This window comes from Drosophila albomicans, chromosome 2L (genome assembly GCF_009650485.2).
Source record: "Drosophila albomicans strain 15112-1751.03 chromosome 2L, ASM965048v2, whole genome shotgun sequence".
In the NCBI taxonomy this organism is placed as follows: domain Eukaryota; kingdom Metazoa; phylum Arthropoda; class Insecta; order Diptera; family Drosophilidae; genus Drosophila; species Drosophila albomicans.
The window spans coordinates 2,262,405-2,282,295 of record NC_047628.2 but is presented as its reverse complement, the minus strand read 5'-3'; the positions used below and the strand labels follow the sequence as shown (position 1 = coordinate 2,282,295).

Sequence of the window (19,891 nt, the reverse complement as noted above, 5' to 3'; positions counted from 1 at the left end):
TTATGGCCACGCTGAAAAGTATCTGTCATGATACAAGTTTCATCTCTAACAATATAATTAACCAACAAGTTGAATAAGTCAAAAGGTTTAAGTCGCATTATTTCAACGCCATTAGGTGCCTATATAAAATATTAAATTTGTGAACTCTAATAGTAAAAATCTTAAAATCATCTCGTAGGTATTGTAGTTATTCCTGCCTACTAAATTTTCTTTGTACATGTACATGTATGCATACATTCATACACTTATTATGTGCATAGTTACACACTACACAACACAAATACACAGTGCAAATCTTTCTTTCCTTTGTTTGGATATTCAACCGTATGTATATGTATGTACATACATATAATGTGTACATACATTCATACCAACATCCGATTGTCGTTTGGCTTAAAATGATAACATTGTAGTGCTATATACAAAAATATCGACATGCAAACATATTTATATATGTATATGACTCATTTAGCAGTCTGTAACTACAAATGTTTTTCTGAACGTATGTGCTTGCAATATATTTACATATGTACATATGTAAATATAAATGATCACATTGTTATTCCAATGGAAATTGATAAGGGGATAAAAAGGTTATAGAGATGCACATATGTATGAATCTATATAACACTCAATGGCTGATCACTGAATCTATAAATCATTCTTGGATTGGTTTCCCCATCGCCAATGTCCCATTTGATCTTGCCGTCACATCACAACCGGTTAATCCGTTTGCTCGTTCAAAAGAAAGTGAATAATAGAAGACAATAGTCAAATGAATGGTATGTAAGTGATATTCCCGTTAGTAAAGTCTTGAAAGGTAGAATAGTCAGTGCTTTAATATTCTTTTTTTAATGATCGGCACTTAAAAAAAATTAAATTACAGACTCACTTTGTTTTTCCACTATAAGCATCATTAACTTTGTTTATAATTGCCAAAAAATTGGTGGAAATACATTTCTAAAAATGTGAAACTTTGTAATTAGTTTAACCAAGGCTAAAAATGTACAATTCTTATTTTACAAATTTTTATCAAATCGTATGTATACCCATCTCCAAATAAAATCTATACTATGTTTTTTTTTTAGAAATTAACTTTAACTTGAAATATATTTTCTATAGGTAAATTAAAATTGTTGCAACTCTAAAAACTTGTTATTTGTGGAATTCTTTTGATACTGTTTTAAAAATAGACGCAACCTTATAATAATTTTAAATTTTCTATTGCTGTAAGATATTTAAAAAGTATCTTACAACAAATAAATATGATAAATTAGGCAAGGGCTTAAAATTTCTTATCATGTCTTTGATTTTACAACCCATATATGATTAATTTTTCTCTTTACGTCAAGCTTAATATATACGCTAACAAGCTCATTATCATTCAAGCCTTAAATAAACATTTTAAGTGCTATATCAATCCATACCTTACTAACTGCAATGTATCTACGAATCAATAAAAAATTAGTTTTCAAAATCAAAATGTGTTTTATACCAAACAAAATTCTTTTTCATTGATTTTGGACAGTTGAGACTGTAAAACATTTATTAAACCATGTGTGAAAGTTACAGTTAAGTGTGCTAGACAGTCATATATTCGCTAATTATGTTGATAATTTTGTTTTACTTTTGTATGTTATTAACAAATGAGAACACGCCTTTATCGCTTAGATATACCCAAAATTATACAATAATAATACAATAATCTATTATGTTTGGATATTGTCAACCAATTATCTGTATAGATTTCAAATTATATAAGGTATTCGTTTTTTCAACTTGAGTGGATAGAAGGGTTTTGGTCCAATTTTAAATCAAATTATTAGCAAGATGATTGATCGTGTGTATAAATGTACATATGTATGTCTATACTTGTGTGTATGTATTAATTGGACTTAATTTATTTGAGTATTGGCTTTTCTGCACAAAACTTTACATTCTTACAATCTATTGAAACCAATTCATATTTAAGCAGGCTATATTGTATTTTTTATTATTTGTATTTTATTATTTATGTTTATTATTTATGCATTTATCGTAACACAGAAAAAGTTCGTAAAACCTTAGATATAAATATAGAGTCAATCCAGAGCTATGAAAATAACCCATACTTAAATATACCCGCTACCCATAGGGTAGAAGGATATTATAACGTTGTGCCGGCAGGAAATGTATGTAACAGGTAGAAGGAGGCATCTACCCTATAAAGTATATATATTCTTGATCAGCGTCAACAGCCGAGACGATCCGTGTGAAACACTGGATCTCAGAGACTAAGAGATAGAGCTCTAATTTGACAGCCTTTGTTATGTTTGCACGCAGATCACGTTTGTTTCAAACTTTTGCCACGCCCACTTCCGCTCCCGCAAATCAATAAAATCGAATAACAAGCGTAATTTTAAAGATATATACAATAATTGTATAAGTCATGATTCCTGAAAATTTGTATGCGATCAGATAACGCCGAAGTATTAAAGAAATACTTTTGTATGGGCAACAGTCTGCCTACTTACTAGCCGTCTTAGTATATTTTTAATGCTGGTACAATATCGTATATTGTAAATCTATGGTACGCTTGGTATGCGGTACTATAGTATAGTATTTTTGCAGTATATTCGATATATTTTGAGAATAATACCGCAAATTTTTTATTTTATTCAAAATGGGTAGCGGGTATCTCACAGTCGAGCACACGCGACTGTAGCTTTCTTACTTATTTTTATATTCTGTTACCCATAGGGGTATATTTTGCTAATAATACCGTAACTATAGCGGCAGGATCTCACAGTCGAGCACACTCGAGTGGCCTCCGACTATAAAATAGTATTTTCTTGCGGCATCAATTTGCCGAGACGATCAAGCCATGTCCGTCAGTGTGTATGTTTTGAGTCACTGCGCTTAGTCTCGATTTATAGCTTTTTTTACTTGCTTTATTATGTTTGCACGCAGATCAAGTTTGTTCAATCTTCTTGCCACGCACACTTCCGCCCCCGCAAAATATCAAATAAAACGAATAACAAGCGCAATTCTAGTGTATACAATAGTAATAGTATTTGTGATTCCTGATATTTGGTTGCGATCACTTCTAAATTATTTGTGGAAATCATTAAGGAATACTTTCGCCACTACTTTTCTAGGGTCTTGGTTGCTTTAGCTGTAACCAGTATATTCATTGTCATCTATGTATTTGATTGATATACTCATTTTTGTGTATTTTTTGTATTTTTGTATATTTTGAGAATAATACCGCAATATAGCGGGTATCTCACAGTCGAGCACACTCGAGTGGCCTTCTTACTTGTTTTAGTATTTTTGCGGTTTATTAATTTGGTTTTATTCAAAATGGGCAGTGGGTATCTTACAGTCAAGCGCTCTCGATTTTAGCTTTCTTACTTGCTTTTTAAATGGCGGACAAAGCCATTTGTTCAATCTTCTTAAAATTTTTAATATCATTAGCACCAATGGTTTGAAATTGTTTAAGAAAGCTCAAGGTTGTTGACTGTGTAGGTGGTTATATTTCTTGAATGACTTCTAAATTATTTGATCGTAACCAACATTTTCAGGAATCACAAACACTATAGTTTCTATAGTGGGTTTCAGTAGAGTATTCAAAATTTCATGGCACAGAAATAGTATGTGATTTGAAACTCACTTTTGTACAGTATGATACAAACTTATGAAGCTGTACCTGAGCGAGATTGCAGGTTAACTACGAAATGTAAACCGATAAAAATAGAAATTGTTCTTTCGTCAAATCATATTATTATTTTGATATTATAATGTTGCTTTTTTAGTACATAATGTAATGGATTATTTAATAAATAAATTGTTTAAATATTTAATGGAAAATTAATTAAATTTAAATTTGTATTATTTAAATACCCTTATGGGTATATAAAAATATATCTGAGAACAATAAACAAAGTACTTTTCAACATTTTTTTTTATTTTCATGTTTGTAGTTTGGTTTTCGAGATTTTGGTGAATGTTCAGCTAGCCTTTTAAATTAAACATCGGTTTAAATTTTAAATTCCGAAGGAAACTGGAAATGTATGTTAATATAATAAAGTTTGGTTTTTATATTCATTCTTACAGATATGGTAAATAAGTTATTATAATCTACTACAAGATGATTGTGATACAAAGTACTTCACCTGGAGTGAAAATTTTCATAGTTGTCCTACTTTCGCTATTTGAATTATCTAAGCAGGTGAGTTACTTTAAGTATAAAATTGTGCATGTACTTAGTCTAATAATTACCCAACTTTCAGGACTGTGTATGGTACGGTGTATGTAATACTGATAGTCTTAATCATCATCAATATTGTCCCTACAATGGCACCGCCAAACCTATGTCTGATGAAGGGCTAAAACTGATAAAAGAAAGATGTGGTTTTTTACTTGAAAATAACGAAAAGAATTTTTGCTGTGACACTGATCAGGTATTTGATACCTAGTTTTTTATCATAAATAAATATATTTTGTATTCCTATATGTATATATTTCAAAAACATTTTATATTCTAGATGAAAATATTAAATGATAATGTCAAATTAGCAGCTGCTATTCTTGATAGATGTCCATCGTGTATGGTAAATTTAGTTCGCCATATTTGCGAATTTACATGCTCTCCAGTTCAATCCGAATTTGCTAAAATTGTTTCAACGGAAATTAATAATGGTATGCTTTCTTAATCCTTTCGAGGCTTGTAATTTATGTTTAATTATTTTCCCGGTTTACTTATTTGTAATTTTAGGTGTACCATACATCACATCTTTAGATTTACACATAACAGAAGAATATGTTAACAAAACTTATAAGTCGTGCTCTCAGGTTAGTTCTTTGTATGTCAAATGAAGTAATACGTCAAATAATATCATATTTATATATGTATGGAATATATGTACATATATATATATATATATATATACTTTAGGTATCGGTGCCCCAAACAGGTCAATTAGCGTTGGACCTAATGTGTGGTTCATATCCGGCCTCACGTTGCAGTCCTACTAAATGGTTTACTTTTATGGGCGACAAACATATTAATATATATGCTCCTTTTCAAATCACATATAAGCAAAGTCCGACAAACTCCTCAATGGATGGATTCACCCCTCTTAATCCTAAAACAACTCCTTGCAATAAAGCTATTAATGTGAGTAATTAAATTAAGGTAATCTTGTTAAGAGCTTAAAATGAGTTACAATTTTCCTTCAGAGCGAACTTCCTGCATGTTCTTGTTCAGATTGCGATTTGTCATGTCCTCTAGCTCCCGATGAGCCGATTACACCACCTCAGTTTAAAATTGCCGGATTTGATGCTTTTGCTGTTATAATGACGGTGGTATTTTCTGTTGGATCTCTTGTATTCCTAATGGGATCATTTCTATTTACAAAGGACTCAATAAATGGTAAAGTATATTAATTATATGTATAATTGTTTGCAAATTAGTATTCCTATGATTATTGTTATTCAAATAAATATTCTTTTAGATGAAGATTTTCATATTGGTAATGATGGAGTAACAGATGATTCAATGTATAAACAGGAACCAAGATATTTTGAAAAACTTGGTGCACGTACAGAATTCTTCTTGGAAAACTTTTTTACAAGATGGGGTACTTTTTTTGCAAGTTATCCGTGGATAACTTTGCTTGGAGGCGTGGTAGTAGTAGCAGTTCTTGGATATGGTATAACGTTTGTACAAATAACAACGGATCCTGTCAAACTTTGGGCATCACCTTCTTCCAAGTCGAGAATGGAAAGAGAATTCTTCGATTCAAAGTTTGAACCTTTTTATAGAATAGAACAAGTGAGTAAAAAAATATATGTAATTTCATAGTGTATATCACTTAACCTATGTAATTTTAGGTTATAATCAAAGCCGTGGATTTGCCATACATTATTCACAACACTTCAAATGGACCAATCAAGTTTGGTCCAATTTTTGATAAGAATTTTCTTCTTAGCGTCTTGGACTTGCAAGAACAAATACAGAATCTCAACGCAAATGGTACATCCTTAAATAATATATGCTTTGCACCCCTGAAGGATGAAGACAGTACTGTTATGCCTTCTGATTGTGTTGTGCAATCTATATGGGGTTATTTTAATGATGATAGAGATAGATTAAACGATAATGATGAGGATAATGGATATAATGTAAGAATTGACAAAATTTGTGTATTCCTTAAACATGTTTGTACATTTTCAGGTTACCTACTTAGATGAAATGTACCAGTGCATGAGCAATCCATACTTGTGTTTAGCTGCTTACGGTGGACCCGTGGATCCTGCTATTGCTTTAGGCGGCTTCTTAAAACCTGGTGATCAGCTAACAGGGAGCACTAAATATGAGCTTGCTGATGCGATAATTTTAACATTTTTGGTTAAAAACCATCATGATAAAAGCCAGTTAGTTCAAGCATTGGAATGGGAAAAGTACTTTGTTGAGTTTATGGTTAACTATATTAAGAATAACAAGAGTGAATCAATGGACATTGCATTCACAAGCGAGCGATCTATTGAGGATGAATTGAATAGAGAATCGCAGTCAGACGTATTAACCATTTTAGTATCATATATTATCATGTTCATTTACATAGCAATATCTCTAGGACATGTCCAAGAGCTTAAAAGATCTCTAATTGATAGTAAGATAACTCTGGGTATAGGCGGGGTTATTATTGTCTTGGCGTCCGTATCTTCATCTGTTGGAGTATTTGGATACATAGGCTTACCAGCAACTCTAATTATTGTTGAGGTAATACCATTTTTGGTGTTGGCCGTCGGAGTTGATAATATATTTATTCTTGTGCAGACTTATCAAAGAGATCAGCGCAGAACTAATGAGACAACGGAACAACAGGTAGGACGTGTCCTAGGTCGCGTAGGTCCAAGCATGCTTTTGACATCTATAAGTGAAAGCTGTTGCTTCTTTCTTGGTGGTCTATCTGATATGCCAGCGGTAAAGGCATTTGCATTGTATGCGGGAGTAGCTCTACTAATTGACTTTATTTTGCAAATCACGTGTTTTGTTGGATTGTTCACTTTAGATATAAAACGAAAAGAAGAAAATCGTCTAGATATATGTTGTTTTGTGAAATGTAAAAAATCAGACAATATGTACACTAATGAAGGTCTTTTATATAAATTTTTTAGAGGTGCCTATGTTCCATTTCTGATGAAAAAGACTGTGAGGGCGTTTATAATGATTATATTTTTTGCCTGGCTCTGTGTTAGCATAGCTATTGTTCCAAAAATTGATATAGGTCTTGATCAGGAATTGGCAATGCCCGAAGATAGTTTTGTTTTGCATTATTTTCAATCTTTAAATGAACACCTTAATATTGGTCCCCCCGTATATTTTGTACTTAAGGGGGATATTGATTTTGCAAATAGTTCCAATCAGAACTTGGTATGCTCTGGACGATATTGCAATGATGACAGTGTTTTAACACAGATATATTTGGCCAGCCGAAGGTCAAACTTAACTTATATTGCTCGTCCTGCATCAAGTTGGATGGACGATTATTTTGATTGGTCTTTCTCTTCATCTTGTTGCAAGTATAATTCGGACAATGGCAGCTTCTGTCCGCACACAGGTAAATTATTTTTTTTAAGTACTTATTATTTAAGTTTGACTTAAACATAAATTTTACATCTTTTTAGATACTTCCTGTACGAAATGCAATATAACCAAAAATCATTTCCAACGACCGAGTGAGCATGATTTTGGAAAATATCTACCATTTTTCTTGAAGGACAATCCTGATGACATCTGTGTTAAGGCAGGTCATGCTGCGTATAGTACAGCAGTGCGTTATAATTATAATAACAACTCTCTTAATGTGGAGTCTTCATATTTTATGGCATACCATTCAATATTGAAAACATCGTCTGACTATTTCTTAGCTTTAGAATCGGCCAGAAAGATATCTGCTAACATTACGCAAATGTTACAACACAACTTAATTTCTGACGGACTACCAATGGACTTGGCATTGCAAGTCGAAGTATTTCCTTATTCAGTATTCTATGTGTTCTACGAACAATATTTAACCATGTGGTCAGATACATTACAAAGCATGGGCATCTCAATACTTTCCATTTTTATAGTAACATTTATTTTAATGGGCTTCGATATACATTCCGCTCTTGTTGTAATAATCACTATAACAATGATAGTCGTTAACCTTGGAGGCCTTATGTATTACTGGAATATCTCCTTAAATGCTGTTTCCTTGGTCAACCTTGTTATGGCTGTAGGAATTTCTGTTGAGTTTTGTTCGCATCTTGTGCACAGTTTTGCTCTTTCAAAGGAGCTCACTCAAGTAACTAGAGCAGCTGATAGCTTGTCTAAAATGGGTAGCTCGATATTTTCAGGCATAACGCTTACTAAATTTGCAGGAATATTAGTGTTAGCTTTTGCGAAAAGTCAAATTTTTCAAGTATTTTATTTCCGTATGTATTTTGGAATTGTTGTAATCGGAGCAACTCACGGGCTTATCTTTCTGCCTGTGCTTTTAAGTTACATTGGTAAATGAATATTTAATTACATATTTCCAATTATGAAAATATTTATATTGACGATTTCTAACTCATATTTCAGGTGCACCTCAAAATAATGCACGGCTTGAATCTCACCACCAAGACAATGGTGAACAGGAAACATCTTTATCGGGGGTTAGATAATTTTAGTTAAAGACATTTTTTAAAAGTTATACAAATTCTGTATCAATTCAAAATTGTTAAAAATCAAATTAGGTCATGACATTTTGTCAGAAATTGTATTATTAAAATATTTTTGTTGATAGACATTTAAAAGAATCTTTTGTAACACCATTGAGTTGTTTAGTTTTTGTTTTCTTCTTAAAATGTACATGTAAACTGGCTGAGGGTGTGATAATTTTTAACCGATATTTACATATGTACATAGGTATTACACGCTAATAAAGAATTACAAAAAAATACATTTTATTTATATTTATATTTTAAGACAAAAAATTTAACACATTCATAGTAAGGGGCATTGACAAAATAAGTAATTTGGAGAAATTTGTATTAAATAAGACCAACATGAAAAAATTGCTGAAATTATTTAATGAGTACATATATACCAGATTCCCTGAGATCAAATAATTCGTACGGAGAGACGGACACGGCTATAGCGTCTTGGCTGTTGATTTTGATAAGGAATATATATGGAATATACATACATAATTATGTATGTACATATACATAATGCCGGTACAAAGTTTTAATACCCTTCTACCCTATGGGTAACGGGTATAAAAAGTTTGGCATAGTTTTTAAATAAAGTTTCTAGATTTATATCGGATTACTTTGCACAATTTTCGACATACATATGTATGTAAATTATCGGATGGTGCCGAGTTCCTTGTGTAGCAGTAAGGTACCAAAATCCTTCATACATCGCTGGTATAGTGAATTTAAACATACTTTTAGTTCGGTCGCCGACGAGTTCCGTGAAATCGATTGTTGTGCAAAAAAATATCGATGCCACGGTGCACAAACTGATAGTGAAAGATCGGCAGAGATAGTCTTCTACATTAGATCTTCTGAAATATAGAGTTGAACTGTAAACAAAATTTACTCTTGTTCTATGTATATCTCAATGTATTTAATTTTCACTGTACACAAAATGTACACTCATTGGATATCCCATAATTTAGCAATTGCTGATTAAAAATTCCTTGACTGTTGTACAGAAATTATAAAGATATGGTGCCTCAAAAGACGAATGTTACAGCATGAATATGGAAATTTTTAGAATATATATACATATGTATGTATATATAATGTACATTAATTATATATATATATGTATGTACAATGTAAATTAATTTTATATATACATATATGTACATATGTATATACTTAATGAACATTGAAATCAATACACATTATTAAGTAAATGAATAAAAAACAAGAAAGCTACAGTGGAGTTTGTTCGACTGTGAGATTCCCACTATCCATTTTGAATAAAAGTGAATAAAACAGTGCGGTATTCTTAAGATATGCTAAAACAATATATACTACATAAAAATATACCATAGAGTACAAAATATACCAGATTCGCAGCCAAAGATACTAAGAGCAATAGTAAGTAGGCGATTTTTCAGATACACAAGAATTTCTTAACTTAACTTCTAAATTTTTTATCACAGCATTTGCATGATTGTCTTTGTCCTGATTTTTTTTCTGCGATCAGATTAAAGTTATTAGAGAAATACTTTTGTATGGGTCTTAGTTTTTCGACTGGCAATCTGGTATATCTTGCATTGTATAGTATGTCTTGATTGTAGACCCATATAATACCAAATATACAGTTTGACATATTTGTAGTATTTCTGCGGGTATCTTACAGTCGAGTACACTCGACTGCAGATTTCTCACTTGTTTATTATCATAGTACTGCTGAATCACTACAAAGATTTAATAAAATATTTTTAGGAAGCAGTCGATTTAATGTCTCTTTTTAATTTTTTTGTAATACAAACAAATATGGTAAGTGGATGAAGCACCGCAGAGAAAAAATGGTGATAATTGATGGCTCAATAACTGTAGAGTTCTGACTTTGCACTTAATTGATTTCTTAAGGTAATCTGCGTGGTCAACGATACGTTACCATAACCATGTTTTGGAGGACTGTTAACAGAGAAATAAACTAATACAATAAATAATTTGAAAAATTGATAAAGTGTAATGAGCATTGAAGGTTATGTAGTGAAGCCATTATAATTTTCTCTTATTTGCTATTAAATAATAAGAAAATATGAATTGGCAATTTATATATCTTAGATACAAGGGGCTACCAGTCTTTGTATAGGTTTTACGAATTCCCTTAGATTTCACAATAAGAACATTAATATAACATTAATAAGAAATTAATATAATATTATTTATTTGTAAATATTAACAAAGCAAACTCTTTCACATTTATTGTCAATTCCAATTATCCGCATTACTTAATTTCATATATGTAGCTTCATGTGCTATTGTTGTTACTTCGGAAACCCAGTATCTCCAAAAAGCAAATCCTGTCGTCTTGCTGTGCGCCCGCGCACTTTGGGACTCTTGTCGGAAGAGCTAATATTTAAATATAATAATGATATTATTAAAAATGTGAAATACCAACTTTTAGTGCATCTTAAAAATCCGTAATCTTGCACACTGTTTCAAATAATTGGTTGATTGTTGAATAAGTTTCATTTTTTGTTAATCGAATTGTGATCATTCCAGATTTTCTTGCGTGATAGAAAAACATATAAAATTCTTAATTTTACAGCAAATTACATAGTGTACAAAATTTAAAATAGATAAATAAGTCAAAATGCAAATAAATGGAAAATAACAATCATTCAATGAATTTTTGAAAAAATTAAAAATCAAGATAGGAGGAAAATATATTGATTTTGCCTTACGTTTCAAGTGTTGTGTTGGGTGACGAGCATCTACTCTTGTTGTAGGGTTCATCGGTAAGGGACCGAAATTCTAATGCTTCAGCCCGTGGAATATCGTATGTCCCATTGCTGACTAACGACTTTTGCGAATAGCTTCTATAGAAATTGTTTACATTAAGCTTATCATCAAGATTTAACGAGTCAAACAGATCTGAAATCTGAACATTGGTGTTATTTGACAGAAAATATTGTAATAATTGTTGTTGTATGCCACTTTCATGTTGGGCTTCTTTAAGTAAAGCTTCATGCTCCTGCATACGGCTTTCGATCATTGATGTATTGCATGTCATGTAAATAGCATTGTCAGCTAATTTTTGTAATAGATATTTAGCTTCTTCAATTGTGTTTATTTTTTCGAAAATACCCTGTATTTTATTTGTGTCAGTATGTGCAGGATCCTTAACATCTTCGAATTCCATAATAGCCTTTTGAACATGTTCAATATTTTCTTGTAAATAGCCAATGTTTGTTTTTAAATTGTCCTCTTCATTAGAGTATTCGGATCCTCTCTCCAGAACTTCAGTATTTTGCATACGTGTTAGTTCATGAGATAATTCTTCCCTTTCCTTAACTAGGCGTTCTAATTCTGTTTCTAGCTGAGTAACTAGTTGTTTGTTTCTGGCTGAGTGCAGTATAGTACGAGATAGAGTTTCCCAACAATGACGTGGTGAGCGAATCTGATCCATTTTAGTTTTGGACTGTTTTCCCGATCTTTGATATGAAAGTCCCCGCTGGCTCTTTCGAAGCGCAGATACTTCTTCGGATTTTCTTTTTAAAATTTGTTCCTTTGCATTCATTTTGGCTTGCAGCGTTAGCACTGCATTCGTTTGACGTCGCTGTTCCTTGCGCAATTGTGCAATTTCCCGGGTTTTTCTCGAATTTTCCTCCTTATGACGGCTTGTTTGCTCTGATATTTTCTTTATTAATTTAACCTGAAATAATCATAAATTTGATAATGCAATTGTCTTCGCGTGCAGTAGTTAATATATATAATCAAAGAATTATTTGTATATTTATTACTGATCGAGTTGGAATCTTTATGATTGGAATAAATATATATTTGAATCCGGTTGGCAGTTCACTAGTCATCATGGAATATTCAAGGAATAACCAGCTTATAATATTATAACATTGTTGATGGCATCTACAAACAAACTACATAAATTTGTTGTTATAATTTATATATGTCATTTGAAAGACTTTGATGAGTGAAGTGATTATTGGACGTTTGCTTTTATACTAAATTTTATGCCACATTTTGGCTATTTGCTCGGTTATAATCTATATTCTTATAATGGAATTGACAGTAGATACTAAAACCACTCGTCTATTGATTCCTATTGCTGTTTATTATGCTTTCGTCATAATTAAAACTAATTTGACTTTGTTCAAAAGTTAAGTGTCCATAAAGGGGAAATACTTACTTTACTGCATTTCAATTCATTGAGCTCCGCTCGTAGGTTCTTTAATTTTACTTCTTGTGTTTTAAGTTCCTTTTGTTGTCGAATATATTCCCGTTGAGTCTGTTGTAATCTTTTCAATTCCCGATTCATATCGTTAAGTTTACGTTCATACTCCAATCTAACAGATTTTAAATTGTCTCTAGGATTGTTTGCAGAACCTGAACCTGCAGAAAGATTAAATAGATTTTTCGTTTTAACCTAAAACTAATAAAAAAAACAAATCAAAAACAATCATTGCAATAGCATAAAATTACCCATGCTTGCCAAAACTTCATCTCTTTCCTTTTGAGTATTTAAAATTTTTGAAGTCAAAGCTGTAAATTTTTCTTCATATTGTTGCCGCATAAGTTGTATTCTCTGCTGTGAAAGTTCAAGTTGTTCAATTAACTTCGTGTTGATTTCTATGCCTGAATTTATTTCATTTAAGTCTTCTTCCATTTCTATAAATAAAAAAGAATAATAAATGTAATACAATTATTTTGCAAGATAGCTAATTACCATTCGAATCACTTTCACTATCGGAAGACTCTAAATCGTCGTGCTGATCATTTTCATTCTGAATACCAGGTAATGAACGTGACATTAAGAGTTCACGATCCTTTTCGAGGCCCCTCTTGGCTAAGTGTATAACAGCATTAGCATCTAAATAAATAAAATTTAAATTAAAACCTATTGGTAATCAAAATGTACAATTCTACCATCGTAAGCACTTTTAGTTCCACGCGGCGAGTTTCCAGAAGAATTAAATTTTTTTAATTGCTGACACATATCTTCAGATTCTATTACTTTTGCTTGCAGTTTTTCTATTTCGCTTAAATAACTTCCAACCAAACTGGTGACAACCGATTCTGCGTTTTTGTCTTTTGACCATTCATGAGTTTGTTTTTCCAATTTAAGCTGCGCATTTCTATCTGTTAATATATTAATAGTCTCTTGCATCGATTTAAGTCGCTGCTGCAATCGTTTGTTATCTGCTAATAGCATAGAATTCTCATAGAAAGTGTCCGATATTAAAGAATTTCCTTCAGAGTCGAGTACTCGTTTTCCCTAAATAAAATAATTAATATTTAAATAAATAGATATTTTTTAAATGGATTTCCATTAAAAAGGTCATACCTGTTTGTATTCCAAAAGTTCAATTTGTAAGGCTGCTATATCTCTGCGCAATAACGAAATGGTTCGAGAACTTTGATCCTGGTTTACTTGCACTTTGTTTTTAATATTGCGCGCTCGATTGGCATACTTTAATGTGTTTAATGTTTCCATAAAGTCCCGATCACTTGGCGATATGCAAGCAATCATAAGAGTTTGACTATTACCTCCTAATGAATCTTGTAGGAGTCTTGTTAATTTTGAATCGCGATAAGGCACATGGGAAACTCTCTTTGACTTATCACCCAGCGCTGAAATGCAATTCCCAAGAGCAAGCAATCCACAGTTAATTGATATCCCTTCTCGTGCCCGTTCTCCTGTAGCTAATGTTCGTTTCAACCGTTCTGAGCCTGCTAAATCAACAAAATGAAATTTGGACGTCAAAGTCTCAATTTCATTATCAGTAAAATTGTTTTTCAACTCCAAAACGTGCTGACGCCGTACGAATAATGTAAACACTGCATGAGAGCGAGAAGATAGATCATTCATTTTCGTCGATGCGGTTGTACGTGCTAAAGCACCTTGCTGAAGCAATCTGAAAAAAACAAATGTTAGTTAAAAAACAAAACAATTGTCGAAGTATTAGTGCAGTTTTCATGAGAAAATTTCATTGCTTTCCAATGTCTAAAAAATGTTAAAGATTTATGATTTTATAACCAACTATATATTTCATGTTTACATTCTTAAAAAAAATCAAAACAGGGGTAAAAAAAAAACGAAAAGCATAAAATATATACTAGAAACCCTATTTTAAGGTTTTTTAAGATATATAGTTACAGTCAATGTTATTATGGTACTATGGAAGTATTAAAGTGTTCTTTCATAAAATATAATTTTTTTTTTGAATTTGTAAAATAATTGTCGTGCGCTATAGCACAGGCTAAATATACTGAGAGGGTCTTATTAACTGGTGAATTCTGATCTCATATTAGATTCCGATTACATTGACCGCTTAGAAAACAAATTTTTTTTGTTGGTCACGGCAACCTTCTGAAAAATAAATCTAATAATTGACTTAATACCTGTACCAATGTATATATGTACTACACTAATAAAAAATTGGTAAACTGAAGATGCATTTTTATACCCGCTACCCATAGAGTAGAAGGAAATGGCAGAAAATGTAAGTAACAGGCAGAAGGACCCCATAATATATATATGTTTTTGATTAGCATCAACTGCCTAAACGATATAGCCATGTCCGTCTGTTTGCCTGTCCGTCCGTCTGTATCTCTGAGATTTAGGTGTTCCTCAGAGGCTATAAGAGATAGATATAATTTCGACATATAATTTTCGATAATATCGATAGCACTTGTATTGTTTGCACGCAGATCAAGTTTATTTAAAAATTTTACCACGCCCATTTCCGCCCCCGAAAAGCGACAAAAATCGAATTTTCGTAATTATATTATTTGTCATTCCTAAGAATTTGGTTGTGATAGGATACAAATTGTAGTTATTAGGGAAAAACTGTTGTATGACAAATTACATCCACTGCAACGGGATCCTAGCTGCTTTGGCTGAAAATTCGGTATATTTTAACCTCTATGGTATGTTTTCAAAATATTACTTCAACGATATACCAAATATCGCCTTCGAGATACCTTTTGTTTTTGTGGTATATTTAAGGAATATTACCGCACTGTTTGCTTATTCTAAGTGGGTAGAGGGTAGCTTATAGTCGAGAACACTCGACAGTAGCTTTCTTACTTGTTATATTTCAGTGCAAACTTACTTGAGAGCATCTTGTGGTTCATTTATTGGTTTTATAGTTGCTCCTGCTATCGTGATTTGCCCGCTTGCACTTTCATGAATTTTAAAAGTTGAATTTTTATTAAATGGATCTAAGAGATCGATAATCTCTTCGTTGTATAGCTCAATAAATTGAACAGCCACACTAAATTCAGATTTTGTAATCGAACTGTCATTATCATCAGCACATTTTATTCCATCAATGCCAGCGAATATGTGCCGAATTGCTCGTGGTATTATACCTAGTTGATGATCGCCAGAAGCCTGGTCAAATCCTGTTCCCATTGTGTATGTTTTGCCTGACCCAGTTTGCCCATAAGCAAGTACCGTGGCATTGTAGCCATGTAAGGTTCCCTCAACCAAACGATTTACACATTCACTGTATATATCACACTGCAAGAAGGACAATGGTAAAACTAATACATCGATAGTTGCAATTAGTTATGTACTTACCTGATTGGAGTCCGCATCATACACATAATCAAATGTAAAGGCCTTATCAGATCCCAAAACAATTTGTTGTTCGCCAGGGGTTACTGTAGTGCACACCCGACACATGTCAATCAACTCTCTTGAGTTTTGAGGTCGAATCCTTTAAATCAAGATTCTAATATTAAATTTTAAATTAAAAAAGCAAAATTCTAAGCTTACCTCACTGCCACGCGAACTAAGCAATCCCTGTCGATAGCATCTGTTTCTGCAGACATAATGGTCTGGCACACCAAGTAATCATATACCCGAAATTGAAAGTGAGTAATGATTTGATATACTGTGAACAAATAAGAGCATATTTTTACAATATAAATCACAAATTGTTTTAGCAAATAGCATTGTTGGTAATGATCGTCCTCCAATGCAACCCAAACCCAAGAAATTAAACTTAAATTCCTTAATATAAAAAAGGTATCTGAATGTCATTTTATCATATAAAATAAGAATACACATATTAAAAATAATAATTAATTGAAATGTATATGCATCATACATGCAAATATTGCTGACATATTCTCCTAAACATATGTATATATATTGCAATCAACATGACTACCATCCAATAAACACCTGCTGCTTCAAAATAGAAACACAGCTTTATACAAATCTTAATATCTATATACTACAGTTTATATTATTTATAGATGACATACCCACAACAATTAATTAGGTTCACGCTCTTGGAATATCCACAAGCTTCCTGATATTTATTTTCAGTTAAACAAAAGTACGTTTAAGTCTTTACATATGTAAACAGTTAACAGCTGACAACAGATGATGACATTAGAGATGTCCGATATTTTTAGTCAACAGACTATCATTTGATTAATTGTATTATCGATAGCATACAATTTTAATATTTATTGTTTATAGGGTTTTTCCATAGATTTCATTTTTCACAGAACAAATATAGGTAACGTAAAATTTGGAGTGTGGCTGATCTAACGTAATGTAAGCAAACTTTAATTACATTACTTTAATCGCATGACTTTTCACGTAAGTGAAAACATTGGGCAAATTTGTTTTAAAAAAACATAATATATATATTTACAAACCGAGCTTCGTAGTCTTTTTTAATTCTATAAAATATTCATTAATTTGTCTAATTATCTTGCATTTAATACACCGGCTATATGCTACTGTGAAAGGATACAATAATAAATAAATTGTTGTCTTTAAATATAAAAAATGAATTTTGAGTAACTCTGTTTTCGACAAATTTGAAATATCGATTGGTAGAATTATCGTGTTTTGTTATCAACGTAAATGTCACCTCTATCATATCCACAACAATAAGAAATTGGCTCAAATTTTTTTTAATCTATTCTGCAAAAGAAAGTTTCTAGTAAAAAATAATATAGAAGAGATTCATCGCCAGAACTATGGCTCAAACAAATGAACTTAACTTTAAAGGAACTAAGAGTAAGTATTTTCCTATTCAACATTTTTATTTGAAACCAACTTAGTAATTTTCATCCTAGCTTCAGAAAAAATATCTGAAAACATACATATTTTTGCAAATGACCCGTCACTGGCTTTTTTTCGGATTCAGGTAAATATCCTTAATTAAAAAAAGAAAAATCTAAAATTATGCTATGGCTTTAGGAACACATTCGTAAGGTACTACCTCCAATTCTAGAGAAACGAACTGAAGTACTTAGTTTACAAAGCAGCTTGCAAGGACATTGCTATGACATGGAGTACGGTGTTCAAGCTTTAAAGTCAATTGAAAAATCAGATAGCTATTTCCATAATATACAGGAAATGATAAAAACATCAATTTTTCTGAAACAACAACTTAAGTATGAGGAAAATAAAAAAAGGACGAAAAGAGACAGCGTAAAAAACTCGGTTTATAAAAGATTTTCAGCCCACCTAGCATTAGATCTTCCAGATTTACCCGACTTTAGTGTTGTGATGCGGGACACTACTCAACGAATGGAAACAATTATTGCACCAGGCCAAGCGCGGGTTGAAACTTCAACTTCCCAATCTAGTTCAGGCGAACTGCAAAGGTCCCATACCACATTGCACTGAAGTATGTCTAAAATTTTGTAATTACAAACTCATATATACATAGCATACTAATCAAAATAAACTTATCAATAGCTACACGTTGTAATTTATTCCATATATATATAGTTAATGATTTCCCTCACAAATTACGTAGTAGTACGTAGACTAAGAAGTTATTTGTTTTTAGAATTTATTAAGATGCGGAAAATAAATCGATTTGAGTTAAATAGAGCCGTTTCTCTAGTATTTTTTCTTACGCGCCTATGCGCACATAAAAGCGCCAACAGCCGCACTATGGTCCAGGTAACTTTTGTTAGCATTTATTAATAACTTCTCAACTGGATATGATTTTTTGATGTAGTTGTTTTATTGCAACTATGGAAGGTCCTTGGAAATATTTTCCTACGAAAAATAAATATATTTTTTTATTGGAATTTTTTGTCACATGCGGAAGTGGTATATTATTAAATCTTCATTAATTCCCCTTCTGATCAAAACAAATTGAATTTTGTGCTAGTTTAAAGTAATTGCTTCTTCACATTGGCTCCAGATTATTCAAGGGTTTAGACTCAATGGAAAATCAGTTTTTCTTATGCGTTTACATATAATTAAAATATATTCATTGATTATAAGACTACATATCTGTGAAATCATAATTATTATAATTTTCAGCATTATCATGCTCAGCAAAACTAAACACATTCTCTGCGGTCGTCTACAAAAATCTCGCCAACTTTTAAATTTCACTTGGCATCAGTGCTGCCAACTCTTATGGTCATAAAAACGCTAAAGTAACATATGAAAAACCCTAAGAACCGTTAGTAAAACAATATTTTTTATTTATTAAGTATTTTTGAGTAGTAAATTTCGTCAATTATGCCAACATACTGCAAGTTATTAAAGTGCAGCTTTGTAAAACATAAAAATACAAGAAGGCACCAGATGTGTTTTAAAAAACTAAAGTTCCATTCAGTTTTGTTTTTAAAATAGCTATAATTCCCGCTAGTTTTCAATTTATCCCTCATTTTGTTTTTGAAAACCGACAGATCTAGCGGGGAAATAGCTAAATTTGCAACGCTGCTTGGCATGTATAATTACATTTATTTTGGTATATAGTGTTCCCATTTAAAATCCCTAATATCAGCAGAGCCATATATTGGTCACTGCAATTGACTTAAAATGTCTCAAATTTCATGTGATTTTACTAATATCTTAAAAATTGCATTTAACTTACTCATACTACTCCATAAGAGTTAACAAAAAAATAAACTGTTTATTTTTTTTCGTCATGGATTTTCATCTAACCAAAAAATCTGCATTTTTGCAATTGAAGTTGTGACTTTTAAATGCAAATTTCAAGAAAGTGAGCAAATGTGACAATTCCGTCTATATACAATTGAACAAGAAGTAATTACTCTACAACACAATCGGTTTCAGGGTTGGATTAGGTCGGATTCACTTTGTAGTAGTAGTAGACATCAGATAAAATCAGATGTAAATCAGATTCATCAAAAAAATTTGATCAAT

The 19,891-nt window shown here is 31.7% G+C and overlaps 3 protein-coding genes across 6 annotated transcripts; 2 read left to right on the top strand and 1 right to left on the bottom strand.

Moving 5' to 3' along the window:
* The first annotated feature begins 37 nt into the window (after positions 1 to 37).
* On the top strand, positions 38 to 8,977 carry LOC117563346 (NPC intracellular cholesterol transporter 1). Its single transcript, XM_034241624.2, has 12 exons — positions 38 to 174; positions 4,096 to 4,210; positions 4,272 to 4,442; positions 4,527 to 4,680; positions 4,757 to 4,833; positions 4,937 to 5,158; positions 5,221 to 5,413; positions 5,496 to 5,815; positions 5,875 to 6,165; positions 6,218 to 7,607; positions 7,675 to 8,541; positions 8,615 to 8,977. The coding sequence occupies exons 2-12, from the start codon at positions 4,130 to 4,132 to the stop codon at positions 8,695 to 8,697; spliced, it is 3,849 nt and encodes a 1,282-aa protein (XP_034097515.1). The 5' UTR covers positions 38 to 174; positions 4,096 to 4,129; the 3' UTR covers positions 8,698 to 8,977.
* Positions 8,978 to 10,897: 1,920 nt separating this feature from the next.
* Positions 10,898 to 17,120, bottom strand: LOC117563347 (kinesin-like protein KIF21B). Of its 3 annotated transcripts, none has more exons than XM_034241630.2 (12): positions 17,002 to 17,120; positions 16,508 to 16,625; positions 16,310 to 16,448; positions 15,840 to 16,249; positions 14,069 to 14,639; positions 13,651 to 13,999; positions 13,451 to 13,594; positions 13,207 to 13,392; positions 12,914 to 13,116; positions 11,451 to 12,421; positions 11,165 to 11,273; positions 10,898 to 11,102 (listed from the first exon to the last, which is right to left on the bottom strand). In XM_034241630.2, exons 2-11 carry the CDS (start codon positions 16,561 to 16,563, stop codon positions 11,177 to 11,179), a joined length of 3,126 nt encoding a protein of 1,041 aa, XP_034097521.1. In that variant the 5' UTR covers positions 16,564 to 16,625; positions 17,002 to 17,120; the 3' UTR covers positions 10,898 to 11,102; positions 11,165 to 11,176. The 3 variants fall into 3 exon arrangements, with proteins under 3 accessions (XP_034097521.1, XP_034097522.1, XP_034097520.1); XM_034241629.2 differs by having other exon boundaries at positions 11,019 to 11,115; XM_034241631.2 differs by lacking the exon at positions 11,165 to 11,273 and having other exon boundaries at positions 10,898 to 11,115; positions 17,002 to 17,119.
* A 482-nt stretch (positions 17,121 to 17,602) lies between these two features.
* On the top strand, positions 17,603 to 18,595 carry LOC117564066 (BLOC-1-related complex subunit 8 homolog). Of its 2 annotated transcripts, XM_034242692.2 has the most exons (4): positions 17,603 to 17,770; positions 17,830 to 17,900; positions 17,954 to 18,187; positions 18,243 to 18,460. In XM_034242692.2, the coding sequence occupies exons 1-4, from the start codon at positions 17,731 to 17,733 to the stop codon at positions 18,264 to 18,266; spliced, it is 369 nt and encodes a 122-aa protein (XP_034098583.1). In that variant the 5' UTR covers positions 17,603 to 17,730; the 3' UTR covers positions 18,267 to 18,460. The 2 variants fall into 2 exon arrangements, with proteins under 2 accessions (XP_034098583.1, XP_034098582.1); XM_034242691.2 differs by having other exon boundaries at positions 17,954 to 18,595.
* The last annotated feature ends 1,296 nt before the right edge of the window (positions 18,596 to 19,891 follow it).